The sequence below is a fragment of the Chrysochloris asiatica genome, unplaced genomic scaffold (genome assembly GCF_000296735.1).
Source record: "Chrysochloris asiatica unplaced genomic scaffold, ChrAsi1.0 scaffold00257, whole genome shotgun sequence".
NCBI lineage: Eukaryota > Metazoa > Chordata > Mammalia > Afrosoricida > Chrysochloridae > Chrysochloris > Chrysochloris asiatica.
The window spans coordinates 1,097,784-1,122,710 of record NW_006408775.1 but is presented as its reverse complement, the minus strand read 5'-3'; the positions used below and the strand labels follow the sequence as shown (position 1 = coordinate 1,122,710).

Genomic DNA, 24,927 nt, shown 5'->3' with positions numbered 1-24,927 from the left:
TTGAGAGTGAAAAGGACTTGAAGCACTTGCTGATGGAAATCAAACACCTCAACATAAAGGAGACACAAATCTTCACAAGTGGACCAATAAACAACATCATGATCAATGGAGACGATGGTGGAAGTTATTACAGCGTTCATTTGACTTGGATCCACAGTCTGCCCACGAAAGCAGCAAGTCAGCGTATTGCACTGAGCAAATCTGCTCCAAAAGACCGTTGTAGAGTGTTCAGAAGCAAAGCTATCACTTTGAGGCCTGTGGACTGATGGCTTGGTTTAGGCACACCGGAGTCAGTTGCTCCTTGGAAACTGTATAGAGGGTTGCTTTGACAGGAGCACAACAACCACCCAAGCCCTGGTATTTTCAATGACCTCCTAAGAATGCCAGCTGATTGGAAGAGAGCCATATTTATGCCCATTCCAAAGAAAGCGGAAATCATTGAACAATATCATTAGTAGCTCACGCAAGTAAATTTTTACTGAAGATCATTTAAAAATGGTTGCAGCAGCCCATCAACAGGGAGCTGCCAGAAATTCAAGCCGGATTCAGAAGAGAATGTGGAACTGAGGATATTATAACTGACATCAGATGAATCTTGTCTGAAAGCAGAGAATACCAGAAAGATGTTTACTTGTGCTTTATGTTGTTGTTGTTGTTACGTGCCTTTTGGTCAAGTTGCTCTGACCCGTAGTGACCCGCTACAACAAAACGAAATATTGCCCAGTCCTACGTCTTCCTCACAGTTAGGCTGGAATCCACTGCTGCCGCCATGGTGCCAATCCATCCAAGTAGGGGGCTTCCTCTTCTTCACTGACCCACCACTTTACCAAACATGATATCCTTCTCCAGGGACTGATCCCTCCTGATAACATGTCTGAAGTATGAGAGACAAAAGTCCAGCCGTCCTGGCCTCCAAGGAGCACTCTGGCTATACCGCTTCTAACGCAGACCCGTTGGTTCTTCTGGCAGTCCGTGGCACTTTCAATAGTCTCCTCCAACACCATAACTCAAATACAGTCTTCCTGATTTATTGCCCAACTTTCACATGCATATGAGGAAATTAAAAATATCATTGATTGGGTGAAGCGCACCTTAGTCCTAAAGCTGACATCTTTGCTCTTGAACAATTTTAAGAGGTCTTGTGCAGCAGATTTGCCTAATGCAATACGTTTTTTGATTTCTTGACTGCTGCTTCCATGAGTGTTGATTGTGGGTCTAAGCAAAGTGAAGTCTTTGACAACTTCACTCTTTTCTCCATTTATCGTGATGTTATTTATTGGTCTAGTTGTGAGGAATTTTGTTTTCTTTACATTGAGGTGCAATCCAAACTGAAAGCTGTGGTCTTTGATCTTCATCAGTAAGTATTTCAAGTCCTCTTCACTTAACAGCAAGCAAGGTTGTATCACCTGCATATTCAGGTTGTTAATGAGTCTTCCTACAATCCTGATGCCATGTTCTTCATATAATCCAGCTTCTTGAATTATGTGCTCAGCATACAGATCAAATAGGCATGGTGAAAGAAAACAACTGTGGCGTACATGTTTCCTGATCTTATACCATTTAGTGTCCCCTTGTTCTGTGTGAACGGTAACCTCTTGGTCTATGTACAGACTCCTCATGAGAACAGTCACGTATTCTGGAATACCTATTCTTCACAATGTTATCCATAATTTGTCTTGATCCACAGAGTCAGAAGCCTTTGTGTAGTCACTAAAGCAAAAGTAAGCATCCTTCTGGTATTCTGCTTTCAGCCAAGATCCATCTGATGTCAGCAGTGATATCGCTAATTCTGTGTCTTCTTCTCAATCCAGCTTGAGTTTCTGGAACTCCCCTGTTGATGTACTGTTGCAGCCATTTTTAAATTATCTTTAGCAAAATTTTACTTGTATATGATATTGTTAGAGGATTTCTGCATTCTGTTGAGTAACCTCTCTTTTGAATGGGCACAGATATGAATCTCTTCCAATCAGTTGACCAGGTAGCTGTCCTCAAAATTTCTTGGCAGAGACAAGTGAGCGCCTCCAGTGCTGCCTCAGTTTGTTGAAAGATTTCAGCTTGTGCCTTAGAAGCTACGCAAAAGCATTTGACTGTGTAGATCATAACAAGTTATGGATATTTGCAACGAGTGAGTATTCTAAAACACTTGATTGTGCTCATGAGGAACTTGTACATAGATCAAAAGGCAATCGTTTGAACACAACAGGGGGGGTACTGAGTGGTTTAAAATCAGACAAAGTGTGCACCAAGGTTGTATCCTTTCAACATACTTATTCAGTCTGTATGCTGAGCAAATAATCTGAGAAACTAGATTATATGAAGAAGAACATAGCATCGGGATTGGAGGGAAATTCAATAACAGTCTGCAATCTGTAGCTGACACAGCCTTGCTTGCTGTAAGTGAAGAGGTCTTGAAATACTTACTGATGAAGATCAAAGACCGCAGCCTTCAGTATGGATTGCACCTCAATGTAAAGAAACCAAAATTCCTCACAACTAGACCAACAAGTAACATGATAAAAGGAGAAAAGAATGAAGTTGTCCAAAATACCATTTTGCATAGATACATAATCAGCACATTGCATTAGGCATTTCTGCTACAAAGACCTCTTTAAAGTGTTCAAGAGCAAAGGCGTCAGTGTGAAGACTAAGGTGCCCCTGACCCAACCCATGGTATAATCACTTCCTAGGAATGTAAACTTGGACAATTAATAAGGAAAACTATAGAGGAATTGATGCATTTGAATGATAGTGTTAGCAAAAAATAATACAAGTACTGTGTACTGCTAGGAGAACAAACCAATCTGTCTTAGAAAAAGTGCAGGTAGAATGTTCCTTAGAAGCTAGAGTGGTGAGACTTCATCTTTCATTTTTTGGACATGTTATCAGGTGGGACCAGTCCTGAAGGACATCATGCTTGGTAAAGTGGAGGGTCAATGAAAAACAGAAAGACTCCCAACAAGATGGGTTGACGCAGTGGCAGCACCAAGGGGCTCAAACATAGCAACAGCAAATGCAAACAAACACGAGGCAATGGATAAGGGAATACGCTTCAGAAGCATTATCATGATGGTCCAGACCTTGGAGAGTGACATCAGTTCAGGGTCAGTGTAGGTCGTTAGAAGTAGACATCAACAGCATCTGATGACGACTTGTGCCGCAGACCAGATTCCTTCCTGGACATGTCGCCTGGATAATGCATTCTCCTTCCACTTGTCCTGGTGTAGTACTGTAGGGTAAGCAGTGGACTACTAACTGCATGTTTGGCAGTTCCTTGTATATGTGATCACTTTGAGTCAAAACCACCACTTGTGGTGACTTGCATGTTGCCGTGATGTTGAAAGCTATGCCACGAGTATTTTAAATACCAGCAGGGTCACCCACGGTGGGCAGGTTTCAGCTGAGCTTGCAGACGAAGACAGACTAGGAAGAAGGAGAGACGAACTACTTCTAACTATTTAGTCACTGAAAACCTTATGAATGGCAGTAAAACACTATCAACACCAGGATAGTGAATATTGAAACATGATGAAGAACACCAGAATACTGTCAGAGATAATAGTGCAGGAAGATGAGTCCTCAGGTTGGAAGGCACTCAAAATACGACGGGGAAGAGCTGCCTCCTCAAAGTAGAGTTGCCTGTGATGATGCAAAAGGAGTAAAGCCCTCGGGACCTTCATTTGCTGATGGGGCACAACTCAAAATGAACAGAAACAGCTGTAAACATCCATTAATAATCAGAACATGGAATGTACAAAGTATAAATCTAGGAAAATTGGAAGTTGCAAAAAATGAAATGGAACGCGTAAACATTGATCTCCTAGACATTAATTAATGAGCTGAAATGGACTGTTATTGGCCATTTTGAATCTAACAATCACATGGTTTACTACACCGGGAATGACAAATTGAAGAGGAATGACATCACATTCATCATCAAAAAGAACCTATCAGGATCAGTCTTAAAGTACAATACTGTGATAGGATAATATCCAAGGAAGACCAGTTAATATCACGATTATTCAAATTTATGCACCAACCACTAAAGCTAGTGAGGATGAAATTGTAGAATTCTATCAACTTCTTCAGTCTGAATTGATCAACCATGCAATCAAGATGTATTGATAATTACTGGCGATTGGAATGCAAAGGTTGGAAACAAAGAGGAAGGATCATTCGTTGGAAAACATGGTCTTGGTGATAGAAACCACATTGTAGAGCACATGATAGAATTTTGCAAGATCATTAACTTCTTCGTTGCAAATACCTTCTTTAGACAGCATAATAGACGATTATACAGATGGACCTCACCAGATGGAATACACAGAAATGAGATTGCCTACATCTGTGGAAAGAGACGGTAGAAAAGCTCCATATCATCAGCTATATCCAAACAAGGCCAGGTGCAGACTGTGGAACAGACCACCAATTGCTCATATGTAAATTCAGGCTGAAGCTGAAGAAATTAAAGCAAGTCCACGAGAGCCAAAATATGATCTTGAATACATCCCACCTGAATTTAGAGATCGTCTGAAGAACAGATGTGATGCGTTAGATGCTAAAGACCGAAGACCAGAAGAGTTGTGGGATGACATCAAGAACATCATACATGAAAAAAGCAAAAAGTCATCGAGAAGACAAGAAAGAAGGAAAAGACCAAAATGGATGTCGGAAAGAAACTGTGAACCTTGCTCTCCAGTGTAGGGATGCTAAAGAAAATGGAAGAAGTGAGGAGGTACAAGAGCTGAACAGAAAATTTCAAAGGTCAGCTCGAGAAGACAAAGTAAAATATTATAACGAAATGTGCAAAGACCTGGAGTTAGAAAACCAAAAGGGAAGAACATGCTCAGTATTTCTCAAGCTGAGGAACTAAAGAGAAAACTCAAGCCTTGGCTTACAGTATTGAAGGATTCTCTGGGCAAATTATTAAATGATGCAGAAAGCATCAAAAGGAGATGAAAAGAATACACAGAATCACTGTACCAAAAAGAAATGGTCGACGTTCAACCATTTCAAGATGTAGCATAGGATCAAGAGCCAAAGATCCTGAAGGAAGAAATCCAAGGTGTATTAAAGATGTTGGCAAAGAACCAGGCTCTGGGAACAGATGGAATACAAATGGAAATCTTTCAGCAAACTAATGTGACCCTGGAGGAGCTCACTCATCTTTGCCAAAAATTTGGAAGATAGTTACCTGGCCAACTGACTGGAAGAGATACTTGTTTGTGCCCATTCCAAAAAGAGGTGGTGACCCAATGGAATGTGGAAATCATTGGACAGTATGATTGCTATCCCATGTGAGTGAAGTTTTACTAAAGATAATACAAAAACGGCTGCAACCATACATTGACAGAGAACTTCCAGAGGCTCATGCAGATTCAGAAGAGGCCGTGGAACGAGGGATATCTTTGCTGATGTCTGATGGATCTTGACTGAAAGCAGAGAATACCAGGAAGATGTTTACCTGTGCTTTATTGATTATGCACAGGATTTCGATTGTGTGGATCATGACAAGCTATGGACAACATTTTGAAGAATTTGTATTCCGGAACACTTTAATTGTGCTCATGAGGAATCTGCACATAGACCAAGAGGCAGTTGTTTGAACAGAACATGGGAACACTGAATGGTTTAAAATTAGGAAAGTTATGTGCTAGGGTTGTATGCTTTCACCATACTTATTCAACCTGAATGCTGAGCAAATAATCTGAGAAACTGGATTATATGAAAAAAAAAATGTGGCATCAGGATTGGAGGCAGATTGCAATATGCAGATGATACAACCTTGCCTGCTGAAAGCGAAAGGCACTTAAAATACTGATGAAGATCAAAGACCACAGCCTTCGGTATGGATTGCATCTGAATGTAAAGAAAACAAAAATCCTCACCACTGGTCCAATAAACAGCATCCATATAAATGGAGAAAAGATTGAAGTTGTCAAAGACTTCATTTTTCTTGGATCAACCATCAACACTCATGGAAGCGGCAGTCAAGAAGTCAAATGACGTATTACATTAGACAGTTCTGCACAAAACGTCTTTTAAGTGTTGGAGAGCAAGGATTTCATCTTGAGGACTAAGGTGCGCCTGATTTTCAATAACCTCATATGCATGCGAAAGTTGGGCTGTGAATAAGGAAGACTGTAGAAGAAGAGTTGAAGCATTTGAGTTATGGTGTTGGAAGAGAATATTGAAAGTACCATGGACTGTCAAAAGAACAAGCAGGGTGTGTGTTGGAAGAGGTACAGCCAGAGTGCTCCTTGGACGCCAGGATGGCCAGACTTTGTCTCGCGTATTTTAGACATAATGTCAGGAGGGACCAGTCCCTGGAAAAGGACATCATGTTTGGTAAAATGGAGGGTCAGAGATGGATTGGCACAGTGGCAGCAGCAGTGGGCCCAGCACAGTGGTGATTGTGAGCGTGGTACAGGACTGGGCAGGGGTTCATTGTGTGTAGGGTCGCTGTGAGTCAGTACTGACTCCACAGCACCTAACATCAACACCAGTGAGCTGAGACCCACTCCAGGGCAGTTCATAACAAGAAGCCTGAAGGGCCAGAGAGACTTATCCTTTCCCCCTGAATGGAATGGCCCTGAATTTGTCCGATTGGGTCATGCAGCATTAATTCTTAAGTAGATTCTACCTTTCAGAGCAAAGAGAGGGGCTTCCTTTTATTTCAGTTACTCTATTGGTTTGAAATTTCAGTTTGGGGCACATATATGAATGCTACCAACCTATTATTTTAAAATTGGAATATCTATGAAAAAGCAAAAACCCCTCAATTGGGCTCAGGGTAAACGTGCATGCTGGGGCACCCGGGAGAGGCGGGAACAGGAAGGGGTGACTGGGCACCTCCAGTCTCTCTGCTTTCCTGGGCAGTTGGCACCTCGTCTCCCATCGTCCACCCTCTCTGTGGACAGTCCCTGCTGTCAGTTCTTGGTGTGTGCTTCCTGAGCGGTGGGCACCCGCTTTCTTTGCTAGGGGTCCTCATTTCTCTGTTCCTGTGGGCCCCTCTCTTGTGCTTGGCGGCGCCTTGGCCTTATGCAGAGGGCACGCCCCTACCGGACGCGGGCTAGGATTGGCTGTCCTCCGGCCACGTGCACGATAGCTCCCGCTATTGTGCACACCTGTCTTCGTGTGCGCCGGTCTGCAGCCAGACGCCAGGTCCGGTTACCTGCGGACCACACGGCAAAATGCTCTTTCCTGAGCCCCTGGTTCCCACCTGGCTTCCTTGCTGGAATGGTGTATCGGCCAAGCTCTCTGGGGGCGACTGTCCCGACCGCCCCCCAGCCCGCTTTCGAGGTGTGGGAGCCCTGGCGTCAGCCCGTGTGAGTGATGACAAGACGCAGGTGAGTTGCGGCTTCTGGACCAGGGTTTATGAGAGTGGACGACTTTACGAGAAGACTTTTCAAAGCGTCGTGGCTGGATTGCTGGTGTGTGTCCTCCATGTTTTGTGTCTGAAATGTGTATTGAGAGGTTGATGGGCTTTTGATTTTAAAAGCCCAGACCTTAGAGGGTGAGGCTCAGGTGGCCATTCTGTGACGTCATGCGGTGATTAGCTGATTGAACTGGTCGTGGGAGTAAGCGCTGATCTTTGAGGGTGAGGTGGAAGTCGAGGGCAGACTCTGAAAGTTGCCACATAATGCCCCAGCCTATGTGAAGATCCAAGCTCCGAGGTCACAAGGTGCTCCTTTAATCAGCATCTTGTTGTTGTTTTTGTCGTTGTTGTCAGCACCAACTCCCAGCGACCCCCAAGTACAACAGCCCTGCGCCTTCACACAGTTAGAGTTGAGCTCACTGTAGCAGCCGCTGTGTCCATACAGCTCTTTGAGGGCCTTCCTCTTGGTACGGATCCTCTGCCATGTACTATGTCCTTTCTCCAGGGACTGGCCCTTCCTGACGACATGTCTACAGTAGGTGAGATGAAGTCTCGCCGTCCTGGTTTCTAAGGGGCATTCTGGCTGGACTGCTTCCAAGACAGATGTGTCCACTCTTCAGTTTTCTTCATCAGCACCATAATTCAAAGGCATCCGTGCTGCACTCTTCCTTACTCACTGTCCAGCTTTTAAATGCTGACGGAAAACCCCTGGCTCAGATCAAACGTGCCTGCGTCCTCAGAGTGACCTCTCTGCTTGTGCAGACATTAAAGAAGTCTTTTGCAGCAGATTTGTTCATGCAGTGTGTGTCCTTTGATTTCTTGACTGCTTCCGTGAACATGGATTGTGTGTCTAAGTGAAATCCTTGACAAAGGCATGATTTTCTGTTTATCATAATGTTGGCGCCCTGTTGTGGGGCTGTGAGCTAATGCGCCAGACTGCAAAGCCGTTTGAGCTGTTCCTTGGAAACCCTATACAGGGTCACTATGGGTCGGAATCATAATGGGGTCGGAATCATAATGTTGCCTTTTGGTCCAGTTGTGAGGATTTTACCTTCTTTATATTGAGGTGCATATAGTATTCGATCTTCATTAGCAAGTACTTCAAAAAGTTCTGGTAGTGAATGGTCACGAGCCGGGCTGCTAATCTCACAGTCAGAAGTTCGAAATTATCAGTGGTTCTGTGGGAGAAAGGTGAGGCTTTCTGCTCCTGTGAAGATTTACAGCCTCGGAAACCCTATACTGGGTCACTGTGAGTCGGAACCGACTCCATGGCACAGAACCATCACCACCACCAGCATGTACTTCAAGTCCTCTTTGCCATCAGCAAGTTAATTGTGTTGTCTGCCCATCACAGGTGTAGGTGAGCCTTCCTCCAGTCCTGAAGAAGAGTAAGTAGTCGTCTTCCAGCTTCTCGGGTTATTTGCTCGGGAGGCAAATTGAATAAGTATGGTGAAAGATTGCAGTCTGTACCCATACCTTACCTTAGTTTAAACCATGCGGTATCCCCTTGTCCTATCCAAACAGGTGCCTCTTGAAAGGGAAGACATAAATATGGAGATCCTCAGCAGTAGTGAGCTGAAGTAGACCATTTTCAATGAGACAGTCACATGGTCTACTATGCCAGTACCAAAACCAAATCACCCTGTTGTCATTAAGTTGGTTCTAACTCCTAGCGACCCTCTAGGTGAGATCTAACTGCTGCTTAGGGTTTCCAGGATCATAAATCTTTATGTAAGCAGACAGGCTCATCCTTCTCCTAAGGAGTGGCTGGTGGGGTTGAACCGTCAACCTTGCAGGAAGCAGCGCATTGCTTCACCTACAGCAACACCAGTGTCCCTTGGTCTCACTATGCCAGCAATGACATTCGCTGTCAAAAAGAACATTTCAGTATCTATCCTGAAGTACAGTGTTGTTAGTGATAGGATAATATCTGTATGCCTACAAGGAAGACAGCGTCATACAACTATTTTTCCAAATTTATGCACCAACCAATAATGTCAAAGATGAAGAAAGTGAAGATTTTGGTGTGGCGCTGTGGATTCATGCTCTGGACTGCAAGGTCAGTTTGAACCACAAGGTCGGCAGTTCAAGCTCACCAGCCACTCCTTGAAAACCACTATACAGGTTCGCTATGGGTCAGAACCAACTTGACGGCACTTAACAACAACAAACATCTTTTTCATATTCTTTGTTTTCAGCTGAGATGTGTCTGGTCTCAGCCGTGTTTTTCCTCATTCCACATCCTTTTCCGAATCCAGCTTGAATTTCTGGTGGTGCTCTGTCCATGTAATGCTGTAACTGCTTTTAAATGATTTTCAGCAAAACGTGAGCTGCTCGTGATTTCCTAGTATTGTTGAAATGGGCACAGCTTGGGGCTGTGTATTGAGAGGGGAGAGTGGAGGGGCTGGTTGGGTTTGTGGGATGACAGCTTTGTGGGCATGGAGCCAGGACGAGGTATTACTGACCTGGTGGACTTGGCCACTTAGTATTTGAAAGCAGGACGCAGGTACAGCACGACACCCTTGCGTGTCTCCCCAGGCTCTGCCGTTCCACGCTGGGTGGTCTGCAGCAGTCCATGGTCCTGTCTGCTTGCTGCCCCTGATGGTCTGTTCCCAATTCTGCCCCTTGTTGACCCTCAGTCATTCAGTGTGTGGTGACTATAATGTGTGTGCTGGTCTCAGTCGGAACTTCCTGGAAGAGTGGGACAGGATCCCGTTACCCTTGAATGTCCCTAAGCTCAGTAACTCTCCTGACTCGGAAACTCTAGGCAGGCTCACCTGTGGCTCAGCAGGGCCTCTGGATGGCACTGATGTACATTCCAGGCTGATAGCCCCCACCTGGCTCCACAGCCACTTCTAGAACGATCTTCATAGCCCTTGATGAGTGTAAGTGAATTAACTGAGCTCAGTGGGTCCATCTTTGTCTCAGGTGAGATTTGGCAGAGGGGAGGTATACTAGGCGTCTCCAGGGACCACCAGGTGGTTGGTGGTTCAAGCTCACCATCCACACTCCTTGGCAACCTTGTGCAGGGTCACTGTGGTTTGGAACTGGCTCGATGGCACTTCACAACAACAAGAGAACAGAACTAATGCAAAATAAACACATATGTGTGCCTGTAGATATACACATGTATATACAGATGCATGTGGGTGTGCACATGTATATGACATGCATATGTGCACACCACACACGTGCATTGCTGACACACATGTACATATATATGTGTACAGAGATAAACATGTACATATGCGTGTTTGTGCGTATACATGCAGGTATGTGGTACATATGCATGTGTGTGTGTATACACCCATATACACTATTGTTATTAGGTGCTGTCGAGGCATTTCCTACTCATAGCTACGCAGTGCAGGGTTTCCAAGGCTGTAGATCTTTATGGAATCAGAAAGCCTCAGCTTACTCCCACGGAGTGGCTGGTGAATTTGAACTGCTGTAGGCAGTCTTAGCACGTGATTGATTAAGTCACCAGAGTTCAGTGTGTGTTTATGTGTGTGTGTGTGTGTGTGTGTGTGTGTGGTGGTGTTAAATGCTGTTGAATCAGTTTCTAATCATAACTATCCTGTATGGGGTTTTCCAAGGAGCGGCTGGTAGATTTGAACCGCTGATCTTGTGGGTAGCAGTTCCATGCTTACCCTACAGTGCCACACCAGGAGTCCCTGTGTGTACATGTTTATATATATATATATATATATATATATATATAAAACATATAATGAAGTCTTTATGTGTGTGTGTATTTGTGTAACTCTGTGGGATAAAACACTGGACTGCAAGGTTGATTTGAATCACAGAGTAGATGGTTCAAAGTCACCAGCCACTTTGCAGAACCTACACAAGGTCGCTATGAGTTGGAAATGACTTGGCAGCACTCAACAACAACAACAACATACATATTAGAGAGCAAGTGAGTATGAGCGATATTTATTATAAGGGAGCGGACGGAGATGGTGGGGCTGACAGGTCCGTGGTAGACCTTGGGGTTGAATCTCTGTCTGGGGAAGCCTCATTCTGTGCTCTGAAGGCCGTCAGCTTATGAGGCGGCCTACCCACACCGGCGAGTGCCGTCTGCTTTCCTGAATTAGTTGATTTCCGGAAACACTCACAGCAGCCTACAGGCACGCCTGGTCTTGCGCCCTGCAGAGATGCGCTGTTCGCAGATTGAGGTTTGTGGCAGCACTGTGTCAGGCAGGTCAGTGAGCACCTTGGTCCAGCAGCAGCACTGGCATTGTGTCTCTGTGGCCTGTGCTGGTCATCCTCAGGCTACTTCAAACTTCTTCATGCTCTTGCATATGTGATGGGCTACAGCTTAGTGTACACGTAACTGGAATGCCTTGGGAAACCAAAAAGTTGGTGTGACGCACTTTATTGCCACATTTGATATATTGTGGTGGTCTGGAACAGAACCTGTATATCCCCAAGGTCTTCAGTTTGGGGGAGGGGGCGAGTCTCGACTGAACCACTCGCCCCATAGCTGAGCCAGGCTAGCAAGCCCTCCTAGACACATAACCCACAAAACCAAACCAGATGCCATCCCATGTGACGTCCCCCATGTGAGAGTGCTCAGCTGCTCTGGTTGCCATGACGATGGTACCCAGGCTGGAGCGGAGAGTGTTCTTGATGAGGCTTGCAGCCGGCGGGTCCATCAAAGTTTACAATGAAGATTTGAGCCTTGGAGCAGGTATTTCTTCCAAAGCCTCCAGCACACGTGGCTTGGTAGGCACCTGGCCGTAGCCCCTCCTTTGCTGATGGCTCTAAGTCACATGTCCCCTCCCCATGGCCCTGGGGCACATTCTCCCAGTGAAACTTTGGGACTGGCTGTGTTCTGACTTCCTGTCACCCCATGTCACATGGAATTTTCACTCCTGGCACATGGCAGCGAGTTGATGTCTTCACAAAGTGAAACTGCTGTTTGTAGAATGAACGAGCAGGAATTCGGGGAGTGAGTTCTTGGCTTCCTTTATTCTTCACAGTTCCTAATTTCATATGTCCTTGCTCACCCAGAGGGAACGGTCACATTCATCCACTAGAAGAAAGATGCTGTCTTTAGAGGTTCTGGAAGGTTCTGGAACCATGGGCAGTGCTGCCTGCCACATTCTCACCGCCTCTTAACCTGGCCTGCTTCCAGGCAGAGGCGCTGGGCGGGTCTGTGTGCTGATGCCTGAGTGGAATTGCTCCTTGTCTGGTGGCTGGTGCCGATGTACTCAGCATCTGCGTTCCAAATCGCACCTGTCGTGACTGCGTTCACACCCACAGAACCTTGTGTTTCTGCACGTCTCATGGTTTCTGTTTTCTCGAAGCTCCGTCATGCTGTCTGTTCAGGGTCTGCCTCCAGACACCACGAGGGCAGGGCGTGAATCTCTGAAGCCCTCACTTGTCCCGGCACCTGTCCAGGGCTGAGCAAGACCAAGCCAAAAAACCAAAACCCACTGGTCAGAGTCGGTTGTGACTCATTGTGCCGTTGTAGTACAGAGGAGAGCCGCTCCCCAAGGCTTCCGAGGCTGTAAACCTTGGTGGGAGCAGATGGCCTCATCTTTCTCCTACGGAACAACCAGAGGCTGCCGTGCATCAAGTTGATTCCCGTCCCTAGTGGGGACAGAGTAGAGCTCACTGCCCCAGAGGATTTCCCAGACTAGAAATCATTTCAGAAGCACGCTGCCTCCATGCTCTTTCTCCCATGGACTCGTCCTGGGTTTGAACCACTGGTCTTTGGGGTTATAGCCAAGCTCTTTCAGACTGTGCTACCAGAGCACTTGCCGAGCAAGGCCGGGACCCCATAAATGTCTGAGAGGTAGTGTGTTTTTCCCCTAAGTTTGTAGCCAGCAGGTCAGAGTGAGGAGGGGCTGAGAGCCTCGGAACTTGCTGGCATCATGCAAGGAGAGTACCCCCCGAATTCACAGCCGTGGTATGCTCCCCGCCCTCCCAAGTGTACAACGGGGGTCAGATCTTAGGCTGCCCAGGCTGCATGCATGCACAGTTGGACTGGAGCAGAATGGAGCGGTCCTAATGCACAGCGGTTTGGCACCTGTGCCCTGAAGAACCGCTCCAGCTCCCGGGGAGGGTGTTTAAACACTGTGACATGGCACTGTTGGGGTGTCAGCCCCCCATCCTTTCCTCTTGGCAGGGAGAGCTGGAGAATGTACTTTCATAGGTGTATTACACACCGCCATACCTGTGTCCCCCTGGCTGAAACACCTCACCAAATGTGTACATACATCAGGCTGTTGCTGTTCCGTTCTTAGATGCTATCGAGTCAACTCCGAATCCCGGAAGAACGAGGTTTTCACGGCTCCTTCCTTAGGGGAGCAGACCACTAGGCCTTGCTCCCAGGGAGACGCCTGGTAGGTTTGAACCGTCGCCCTTTTGGTTAGCAGCCAGGTGCTTAACCATCGTGCCACCAGGCCTCTTCCTTTTTTCTAAACATACATAAGGGGCCCTGGTGGCGCATCAGTCAGTGGCGTAGCCGCTGACTGTAAGGTTGGTGGTTCGAGCTTACCCAGAGGCTTCCAGGGAGAAAGGTCTGATGATTGGCTCTCGTAAAGATTCCAGACCATGCCCACTGCCGTCGGGCTGATTCTGATTCCCTGGGACCTCACGTGACAGAGTAGAACTGTCCCGCGGGGCTTCCTAGGTGCAGTCTTCATGGAAGGGACCCTGCTGGCATTGGGAGTGACGTGTTGGGCTGCTAACCTCAAGGTCAGCATTTGAATTCACAGCCACTCTACCTGAGAAGAAGAAAACATGCCCCTCCCATAAAAATTGACAGCCTCGGAAACCCCATGTAAAAGCTTGCTATGGGTTGATACACCGCCACCACGCTGTGGGAGCAGGTCACCAGACGTTTCTCTCGTGGACACCTGGTGGGTCCAAACTGCTGACCTTTTGGTTGACAGCCAGGCACTTAACTGGCGCATCACTAGGTCTCCTGAAATACGGTGCAGCGTGTGATTGAACGTGGCCATGACCCCAACACCCAGACCCAGAGAGGAGGTCAGGACCCCGTGCTTCCTCAGCAGATATCCACTCTGCCCTCAGCTCTGAAGCGTGTCTGCCTTCCTGCCCTAGGAGCCCTTGGTGGTGTGCCTTTCATCCAGTGGCTTCTGGTCAGCATCATCTCAGGTCCCTCTGTGAATGGAGACCTCCAGCCAGGCTGTTTCAAGAACTGGCATTACTGTTAGTTGCCCCCACTCCTGTACAACAGAACTAAATACTGCCCTTACCCGCTGCCCCTGTGATTGTGTGCAGATCCAACTGCCGTGCTCTGCTGGACTCTCACTGGACGCTGCTGTTTAAAGGTAGATAGCCAGAAGTGGTCGGGTCCCCTCAGGGCAAACCCCCGACCAAGACTGAGTTAAGGGGAATGCGCTCTGATTGGTGACCACGTTCGTCACCGACAAGGGGAAGTGAGGGGTAAACAGCAATGAAGCTGTGAGCTAAGCCCTACAAGGTTCAGTAGACTCCTGGGAACCCTGGTGGAGATCTGGTTGGCCAGCAGTGTGACTTTGGGGACTCCTGGGCCCAGAGTCAGTGACATAGCCACAGAGGACTAGAGTGGAGAGTGAAGTGTCCTGCTTATAAGAAGAGAGGGCATATTCACAAGAACACCTACACTTGCAGATAATACCCACTTGACCTGGCTTCAATGACTAGATGATCAGAGCTCAACTAGAAGAAGAAAGAAGAGAAAAAAAGAGTAATCTGATACAATTTGGTGAACTTGACCTACACCTATGGATACAGTAGCTCAAAAGAGGGAACAAATCCTTACAGCAAGGATCATTCCCACCCCCTCCACACATGGAGAGGACAGGGATGGGCAACTTGGACATTGGCTACCCAAAATGGGGGTGTTTGTCTGTGGGTGGGGGGGGAGGGGGGCTACAGAGGCAAGGAGAGACTGGCTTACAAGCTTTCAAGAGGGAACCTAGATCCAGAGGGCCTGGAGGAAGGTAGAATCTCCACTGAGTAGTATCCATTCTCTGGGTGAGGCTGATGAAAGGAGATGGGGACAGGTCTCATGTGGTACAGTAGTGAATAATTATTATCAGGACTGACTGTGAGGGTTGGAAATGTAAAGGTAGACATTTTGTAGCAAAACAAGGGGAGTGGTTGACTTTGCAGGCCAGGAATGGAGGTCCCTAGGACCATCAAGGGAGAAGAGCAGAGTGTGGGACCCTACCCAGAGAAGCAGTGACACCAGAGATGAAGGCAGAGACGATGACGTGGAGAGATGGAACGGCTGGGGACTTTAGAACCAGAGAGGGAGAGGGGCTGTGTGTGTGTGTGGGGGGGGAGCAGGCTTGTAGGATATACCCTTTGGTTGGTTGATGGTGCATGGAGGGGTTTGTAACCATGGCAATGAAAGGATATACAATAGGATGAATGTAAAGCTGATGTTTTCCCGTATAAACTATCACATAATTCACAATAAAACATATTTTTAAAAAAAAGGTCGCTAGCCATGCCTTTCTTCCTTCTGTGTTGGGGGTACTTTTCTCTGGGGGCTCTGCCTCTAGGGGGCGCAGTCCTCATGTTAGCCTGGGACCAGCTCTGCTGTTCCGTTTCTGCAGTGTGTGCTGCGGCGGGTCCCGCCTTCGTCTCCTCCGAAGCCCTGTGTTCTGTGTAGTTAGACGTCCATGGTGCTGGGTACGTTGAGTGGTCCTGTTGTTCTGTCCATTCTCATTACTTGTGTCCTGGGCTCCCGTGTCCCCCTGCCTGCAGCAGCTCCTCCTTGCATGGGGTCCCCTAAGTGGCTGGGTGACCCCTCATCAGATAGGGGCTGACAGGAAATGACATCACCTCATGACTCGCAGTGACCCAGTTCAGTGGAAGGAGACCCTGCCCAGTCCTCTGACGTCCTTCCAGCCTTCCCTGTGTGTGCACTCATTATCGTAGCCACGGTGACAACCCATCTCGGGGTCTCCCTCTTTTGTGCTGACCCTCCACCTTACCAAGCATGATGTCCTTCTCCAGGGACTGATCTCTCCTGATAGCATGTCTCAAGTACTTGCGATGAAGGCCCGCCCTCCTGGCTTCTATAGAGAGAGCGTTTTGGCTGTGCTTCTTCCAAGACAGATTTGTTTTTTCTGGAATTCCATGGTATCCTCGGTTACCTCTGGCAATACCATAACTGAAGGGTATCAGCTCTTCTCCAGTCTCAGTCCTTGTCCAGCTTTCGCGTGTATAGGAGGCACTTGAACAGACTGACTTGGGTCACACACACCTCAGTCGTCACGGTGACAGCTTTGCTTTTAAACACTTTGTTTTGCAGTGAGTTTCCCCAGTGTAATCCGTTGTTCATTTCCTGACTGCTGCGTCCATGGGTGTTGATTGCAGACCCAAGTAAAGTGAGATCATTGACAGCTTCAACCCTTTCTCGGTTTAGGATGATGTTGCTAAGCCGGATTCCAGGAACTGAAACGTGTTTTTCCACATGAGTTGTTTTTTTTTTTTTTTCATCTTTTAATTAAATGAAGGGAAATTCACCCAGTATACAGTTTGCTTTGTTACAGTGAACAGCTCTGTGGTCTGTTGTGCTTACTTAGCCGCACACAAGTCTGAAAAGTTGATTGAGTCTCAAAGGTGTGTGCTCTTCCACTGTGTTTAGCAGAGGGTTAGTGGCTACGGATCGTGTCTGGATCAGGCTCAGTGGGTGTCTGGGTGAAAGGAGCAGGCCCGCTGCATGAGATAAGGGTGCGTGGGAGCCTCAAGTATCTTCGCCCTTGAGGACCGGCTGGGGCCTACCCCCTCTGCTCCCCAGGTGCCCGTACCTGCACCGCACAACAGGGGACACGGAGCGCAAGTACCACCTCCGTTACTACAAGACGGGGACCTGCATCCACGAGACAGACGCCCGGGGCCACTGTACCAAGAACGGGTTGCACTGTGCCTTTGCACACGGGCCCCTGGACCTTCGGCCGCCCGTGTGTGACGTTCGGTGAGTGGGCCGGCATGTGAGTGGCTGAATAGGTGGGGAGCCAGCAGCTTGTCCTCATCAGGTCAGCCAGATGAGGACATGCTGGCTGTTACACAGTGATGCCTAGAGTCTGGTGTGGTGCCGTGGGAGAAAGCACTGGACCGCAAGGTCGGTGGTTCAAACTCACCAGCCGCTCCTTAGAAATCCTATACAGCATTGCTGAGTCAGAACCGACTCGACAGCACTTAAGAACATCTACCACAGAGGGCACCACTGGTGAACCCTGCACCCTCTCGCCTGAAGCTTTCTGAGGCCACACATCTTTAGGGAAGCAGACAGTCTCATCTTTCTCCTGAGACATGGCTGGTGACTTGAAACCACTGACTTATCCATTAACAGTCCAACACTTAACCCCCGGCACCTCCAGGAACACTCATGAAATATTTAGTATTGGGCCTGTGTTCTCAGGAATCCGTCAGACAAGGGAGAACATGATCACTGCCCCTCATAGTCCTCTGAGGAGCCCCCTGAGTGGTGCAGCAGTGAAGCTCTTGACTACTGACCCACCCAGAGGCACCTCAGAGGAAAGGTCTGGAGATGTGGAGACCCTGTGGATCACACACGGGGTCGCCAGGAGAGGGATGGACTCCCCTGGCCTTGATTTTCTCTCTGATGAGAACATTAAGCCTCGACTTCCTATGCAGCTGTTTCCTGCCAGGACCTGGGGGAAGAGGGGTGGTGGGCAGTAGCAGCTGAGCATGTCGCTGTTGGGGTGGGAGTCCAGGCCTTGAGGGTTTGGGGCTTGGGCACCGATGTGTCTCTGGTGGGTGGTTCAATGAAGGGCACGACCAAGGCTGCTGAGCCCGTCACGGATCTGAAGGAGGCTCTGCATCGCCAGACCATAATGGTTTGTTGTTGGTTCCAGGGAATTGCAGGCTCAGGAAGCCCTACAGAACGGCCAGCTCGCAGGTGGGGACGGCCTCCTGGACCTGCAGCCTGGGGTCCTAGCCAGCCAGGCCATGATCGAGAAGATCCTGGGTGAGGATCCCCGGTGGCAAGGTAACCCCACGCCACCGCCATGTGAACATGTATGGTGACAGGGGCCTGGGTGTGCCGAGATCACTGCAAGATGCGGAATCTCAAAGGCAGAAGCACACCAGAGCTGAGACCCCATTGACAGATGGGGACATGCAGGCTTACCAAAGTGAGGCAGGATTGGAACCCAGGCCGAGTGTGGTCCCTGAGGCGGCTCAGACCTTTTCTCTGGATCCTTCTGAGTGGGGCCCTCGGTCAGCTGGTCCCCTGTACCTCATCCCAGCCCAGGATATCTTACCTGTGACACTTGGATATTTAGCGATAGGATTTGGGGAGAGGGGAAGCTAGTCAGAAACACAGGTTCCTGGGCAGGAGGCCTCTGTCCCACAAATCCCTTGGGAGTGTGACCACGGGGGTTTTAAGGAAACCCCTCGTCATGTGGGAATCCTGCTGAGCTCCGTGATCCGAGAAAAAGAGCGCTGCGATGTTGCTCTGCCGAGGATGGACCCCCATGAAGGTTTCCTGAAGGTTTCTCTGTGCCCTGCGGGGCATTGCTTCACTGTGAGAGCTTCTACCCCCCTGCCTTCCCATTCTGATGGTCCCCCAACCTCCAGCCCCTTAGGGAGTGCTCTGGTTCCTAGCCGTTCTCTGGGACGCCCCTGGGTAGTGTCTGCAGGTCACCATTGGGGTCACCCAGCCGAGCTTGTAGATGGAGCAGGCCAGGGCTGGTCTCTGTGTGTGTGGCTTGTATTGGTTGACCTGTAATGTCCAGACGGATAACTTTTATTTATTCCCTTCATCTGTGTCAACACAACCCAGGGGCGCAGCGGTTAAAGTGCTTAGCTGCGATCCAAAAGGTGGGAGGTCTGAACCCACCAGCAGTTCCACAGGAGAACAATGTGGCAGTCTGCTTCCGGAAAGATTCGCAGCCTCAGAACCCCCATGGGGCCGGCCGCTCTACTGTATCCTGTAGGGCCGCTGTGCGTCAGAACTGACTCCTGCACAGTGGGCTTGGTTTGCTGTGGGTTTGGTCCCTGTCAGAAAGCATTGTCTGTGTACTCTGGAGAAAGCGGGGCCTCATACCCACGTTCAAGGTCTCCTTCGCAGAGCTGGCCCAGTCTGCTACTGCTATTTTTTATCATCCATAGATTGCTTTGTTTTTTGATTTTAATGTTTTTCTGGGGCAGATTTAGGTTTGCAGAAAAGTCTAGCAGAAAATAGAGAGTCGTCCCCCCCCCAACCCTGCACATTATGTATTCTTGTGAATTTTTTAAGCTGAAGAACCAATATTGATACATTGTTACTTACTGAAGTCCCTTGTGAATTTCTTATGCTGATGAACCGATATTGATACATTGTTACTCACTAAGTCCCTTGTATGCTGGTACTGTGCTCTCTATGTTGTGGCAGTTAAGTCCGTTTTGATACATTGTGTTTACACCATTTACCCAGACTATAGATTGCATTCTGTTATTGTAGGGGGTGAATCAGTGATTGGCACATCATTGTTGGCCATTGTCCTAGTGCACATTGGGGTTTATTCTTTGTGTTGTTACAGTCCCACCATTACAGGATCCTGCAGAATAGTGTCACTGCCCTAAAAATTGTTGTGTTCCCCTGACTCATCCCTCCATCCTTCTTCTGAGTCCCAGAACCCCCCTGTTCACTGTCTCTATCCTTTTGACTTCCCAAAACATCCTGTAGTTGGGATTGCATAGTGTGTAGCGTGCTCAGACTGGCTTCTTGTCCTGGGTGCATCCGAGGCTCCAGTGTGTCTCTCTCCATGGCTCGACGGTTCATTTCTTGTGATGGCTGAGTGACTCCCATTGTGTGGCTGGACCACAGCGAGTCTATCACCCCCGTCCCGGACACGGATCATTTTCTGGGTGCCTTTTACCTTAACAGCGGGACAGATGTATGCACCTTGGTTTGAGTCTTGATTTTCAGCCTTGAATGTAAGGTAGCCTGTGTGCCTGCTCTGCTCACCACCCCAGCGCACCGTTTCTTTCCAGTGTTTGTGTTGTCCTCGAAAGTTCCTGTCCGCCCACACTCTCAGCATCATGGGACCTGGGTCTGTATGAGGCCTCGATCCACACTCTTTGCAACAACTGTTTTCTTAAAACCTACTCTCTTGCCTCCTCTCCCCCCCCCCGCAGCACATTTGCATGTCCTAAACCCGCTGTGTTTCCCTAAGTGGTTCGTTCCTCTTTGTGGCTTCATAGGACCACCTTGTGTCTGTCCATCCTCCGCTGACAGACACACCTAGGCAGGTTCAGCTTCTGACTGTTGTGTGGATGTAACACAGCAGCCATGGGCTGATGGTATCAGCCTCTGACGTTTGAACTTGGACGTGTGTCTTACATATCGACAGTATCTGCCCTTTCCCAAACATTCCAGTGTTGGAAACCATGCCAGATCTCAAGGTTCTCCCGTCCCCTTTTCCTTCAAACCCTGGACACTCCTCCCTCTAGTTGCTTCTTTTAAATAACCCCAGTTGTTATGGGTCCCTGCGTAGCTTAACTACTAACCGAAATTTTGGTGGTTCACACCCACCCAGCAGTGCCATGGAAGAAAAGCCTGGCTGTCTGTTGCCATGGAGACTGCACCAAGGAAGGAAGTGAAATTTCCCTAACATCAAATTAACGACTGAAAATGCATGTGTTCAGTGGCATTTTGTTTTATACATTCACAGTGTTTAGCAACAGCTCCTTAATCTAGGTCTAGGACATTTTCATCAGGAAGCCCATCGTCCTTCTTCAAACTCCAGCTGCTCCTTGGAAATCCTGTTCAGGGTCGCTATGGGTCAGAACGGACTCCATGGCGCTTAGCAACAACAACAACAACAACAACCTGTTGCTGTTGCTATGGATCCGCCTGTTGTAGTCACTGCACATAAATGAGTTCATACAAGGGTCGGTCAAAAAGTGTCACTACAAAACTCAACAAAAACATCAAACTGTGAAGCTGTTGTTTCTCTACGTATCCTCCACCTGTATGCTTCTGAAATTGGTATTTCCCCAAATAATTCTGCAGCCTTTCATTTCCACGACGTCAAATTGGCAGGTTTGGCATCCTCAGGGGATTCAAGTTGTGTTCCTTTTCAGTATGCGCTGAGTTTGGGGAACAAGAGGAAACCCAGAGGGACAAGATCAAAGCTGCCGAGTGGATGAAGTAAGTTTCCCAGTGAAATTTTCATAGAACCGGCCCTGGCTACCCTCGAAGGAGTAGGTGCGTCGTCATGTGAGAAAAAGAATCTTCACCTCAACTTCCCTAGCCTTTCGCTCACCAGTGCAACTTTCAATTTCCTTGAAACTTCTTCATCATGAACCCCAGTCATCATCCTGTGTCCTTTAAGAAAATCTGTCAAGATGACAGAAATCCCCAGAAACAGTCACCATGACCTTCTGAACTGACGTCTCTGCTCTGAATTAAACAGGTCCAGCAGAGCCCCTCAGAAGGCACTGCACTGTCGTCATTTTAATCAGCTTCACTTTTTATTGTGAATGGGACGAAGGTTTACGGACAGATCATCAGTTTCCCATTCGAGAGTTTCAGACTCACTGTGTTTCCTCTCAGTGCTGACATGCCCCTCAATCTGACATCACTCCTCCCACGTCTCCCTCGTGTTTCCTGTTTCCCTGTCTCTTCCTTCCCTCACGGGTGGTATTGTTCATTTTAGAAATCTGCCTGTTGCCGAGAAGTCACTGTTTTGATTGGAACTTTATTTTTTTGAAGGCACCTAAAGAGAGTAATCACTTGCATTATGCAGGTGATACAACCTTGCTTGCTGAAAGTGAAGAGGACTCAAAACACTTACTGATGAAGATCAAAGAGCACAGCCTTCGGTATGGATTACATCTCAACGTAAAGAAAACAGAAATCCTCACCACTGGACCAATAAACAACATTCTTATCAATGGAGAAAAGATTGAAGTTCTCAAGGACTCTATTCTTCTTGGATCAACCATCAATACTCATGGAAGCAGCAGCTAAGAAATCAAACAACATATTGATTAGGCAAATCTGCTGCACAAGATCTTTTTAAAGTGTTGAAGAGCAAAGATGTCAGCTTGAGGACTAAGATGCGCCTGACCCAGGCCATGGTATTTTCAATAACCTCATATGCATGTGAAAGCTGGACAGTGAATAAGGAAGACTGTAGAAGAATTGATGTCTTTGAGTTGTGGTGTTGGAGGAGAATATTGAAAGTGCCATGGGCTGCCAAAAGAACCAATAGATCCGTGTTGGAAGAAGTGCAGCCAGAGTCCTCCTTGGAGGCCAGGATGGACAAACTTCGTCTCTCATACTTTGGACATATATGTCATGAAGGACCAGTCACTGGAGAAGGATATCATGTTTGGTAAGGTGGAGGGTCAGAGAAAAAGAGAAAGACCCCCAACGAGATGGATTGGCCAAGTGGCAGCATCAGCGGACTCAAGCGTGGCAACAGTAGTGAGGTTGGCCCAGGATGGGGCAGTGTTTCATTCTGCTTGCATAAGGTCGCTGTGAGTCGGTACCGATTCGATGGCAGCTAACCACAACAGTGAGACTAAGACAAGTGCGTGATTGAGAAAGCGTGTCTGTAGCCATCCACTGATCACAGACACTGCTTAAGCACATTTTGTGTGCAGCAGCCCCATGCATGCATGAACCGTAACCCTAGGAACTTTCTGACTTACCCTTGTAATATAAGGGACCTCAAAAAGTTCACGGACAAATGCAGTGGAAAGATCACAAGATTTTTGGCACAAACGTCTTGAGCCGCCTCATATCCTCCTCTCTGAAATGGCTTCTTTCACCCGAAGGAGCCCTATTGGCACTTTGGTCTAAGCGCTGGGTCGCTTACTGCAAGGTGTCAGCCGGAGCCCACCAGCCACTCCTCGTGGGAAGGATGAGGCTCTCTGGTTCCGTAAAGATTTATATACACTCTCGGAAACCTCATGGGACGGTTCTCCTCTGTCTATAAGGGTCGCTGTGAATCCTAAACAACAAGATAGCTGGGGGCTTGGTTCTGTTTGTATTTTTCTTGACTCAGCTTGTGGTCATTGCAGCCTCTCCCTGACTGAGTCGTGGTCCATCGTGTGGACAGACGGCCTTGTCTGTTGAGGGTCAGCGGGCAAGTTCAGCTGCTAAGCCTGCTGTGAACACGTTGCACCAGCTCTGTGCTGCCGTCTCTCTTCCAGACAATAGCTTTGTGCTGAGCTGTTACAAGACAGAGCAGTGCCTGAAGCCACCGCGCCTCTGCCGCCAGGGCTACGCCTGCCCACACTTCCACAACAGCCGTGACAGGAGACGTGACCCCCGCAGGTTCCAGTACAGGTGAGCCCGAGGGCCCGGGATGTGGCTCACAGCCCCTCTGCTTCCCTGAGCACTCACCCCTATCCAGTGATGGCCGCCCCCTCTGTCTTAGAGACACACACACCCAGCCACCCACTCACCCTGCATCCTCCAGCCCAGCTCACCTGAGGAGACAGGTGTAGGGTGCTTGTGGCTCCTCTCTCCCCTCCTGGCCTCCCCTCACCTGTGACCTGTCAGCCCCCTCTGACTTTGCTCCTGCAGCCCCATCCCTCCTCTGTGGTATCTTGCCCCATTCATTGCCTCATCCCCCTACCTCCTTACCTGCCCCCCATCTTGTGTCTGCCACCTGCAGCCTCACCCCTGGCTTCATAACCTCATTTCGTCTCTCTTCTCCCCCCTCCCCACTTTGTCCTTCCCTGGCCTCATCCCCTCCATCTCATCCTTGCCCCCGTACCTTGTTCCCCCCCGACACACCTCATTCTTAGTAGATTTGGCTGCTTATCCAAGATGCTTTTCCTGCTGGGGGGACCCTGACTCAGTCTTACCTGCCATTTGATGCAGAGTAGAAACGGGGCTTTCGCTCACCTGGGCCACCCCCCAGTTTCAGTTAGACACTGCTCCCCTGGTCTCTGGCCCTCCTCTTCCTCACGACCACCCCCAGGTCCACGCCCTGCCCCAGCGTGAAGCATGGAGATGAATGGGGTGAGCCCTCGAGGTGTGACCGCGGGGACAGCTGCCAGCATTGCCACTCGCGCACGGAGCAGCAATTTCACCCCGAGGTACACGCACAGCTGGGGCCCCGCCCACCCCTGCAGCCCTTCACCCGCACCTTTAGGTCGTGGCCCTAGGGGGCGTCTGCAGTGTCCGCTTTCTGTTTTACTGTTTTTGAAAAAACTTTTTGTCGTGAACTGAAGGTCCATCAAACAGCACACTTGACAAATGGTGTGCTTTGTTTCGTCTCTGCGGCCACCCCCGCCCTGCCATGTAACATCTCCTCGTCTCCCAGCCCTTCTGAATTGGGTAAATGCTGCCCGTTTCATTTTGAGTGGTTGACCGATGTGGTGTGCGTGCTAGTGCGTTCGTGCTCTTGCGCCCCCTGGAGGTTTGGCTGGAAATTGAACCGTGGGCTGTTTTAAATTCCAGCGGTTGAAGTGTTGAGCTGCCGACTGAAAAGTCATTGGTTTGAACCCACTAGCCGCTCTGCTGAAGAATGAGGAGGCAGTCTGCTCCTACACAGATTTTGTTGTTGTTGTTGTCAGATGCCATCGAGTCGGAACCGACTCATAGC

The 24,927-nt window shown here is 48.5% G+C and overlaps 1 protein-coding gene across 1 annotated transcript in view; it reads left to right on the top strand.

The window, feature by feature from the left end:
* Positions 1 to 24,927, top strand: part of UNKL (unkempt family zinc finger-like) — a 44,372-nt gene that overhangs the window by 4,751 nt on the left and 14,694 nt on the right. The window contains exons 3-6 of the mRNA XM_006873941.1: positions 17,151 to 17,327; positions 18,232 to 18,365; positions 23,525 to 23,660; positions 24,301 to 24,418. Of these exons, the coding sequence (XP_006874003.1) occupies positions 17,151 to 17,327; positions 18,232 to 18,365; positions 23,525 to 23,660; positions 24,301 to 24,418 (565 nt within the window). The remainder of the gene's footprint in view (positions 1 to 17,150; positions 17,328 to 18,231; positions 18,366 to 23,524; positions 23,661 to 24,300; positions 24,419 to 24,927) is intronic.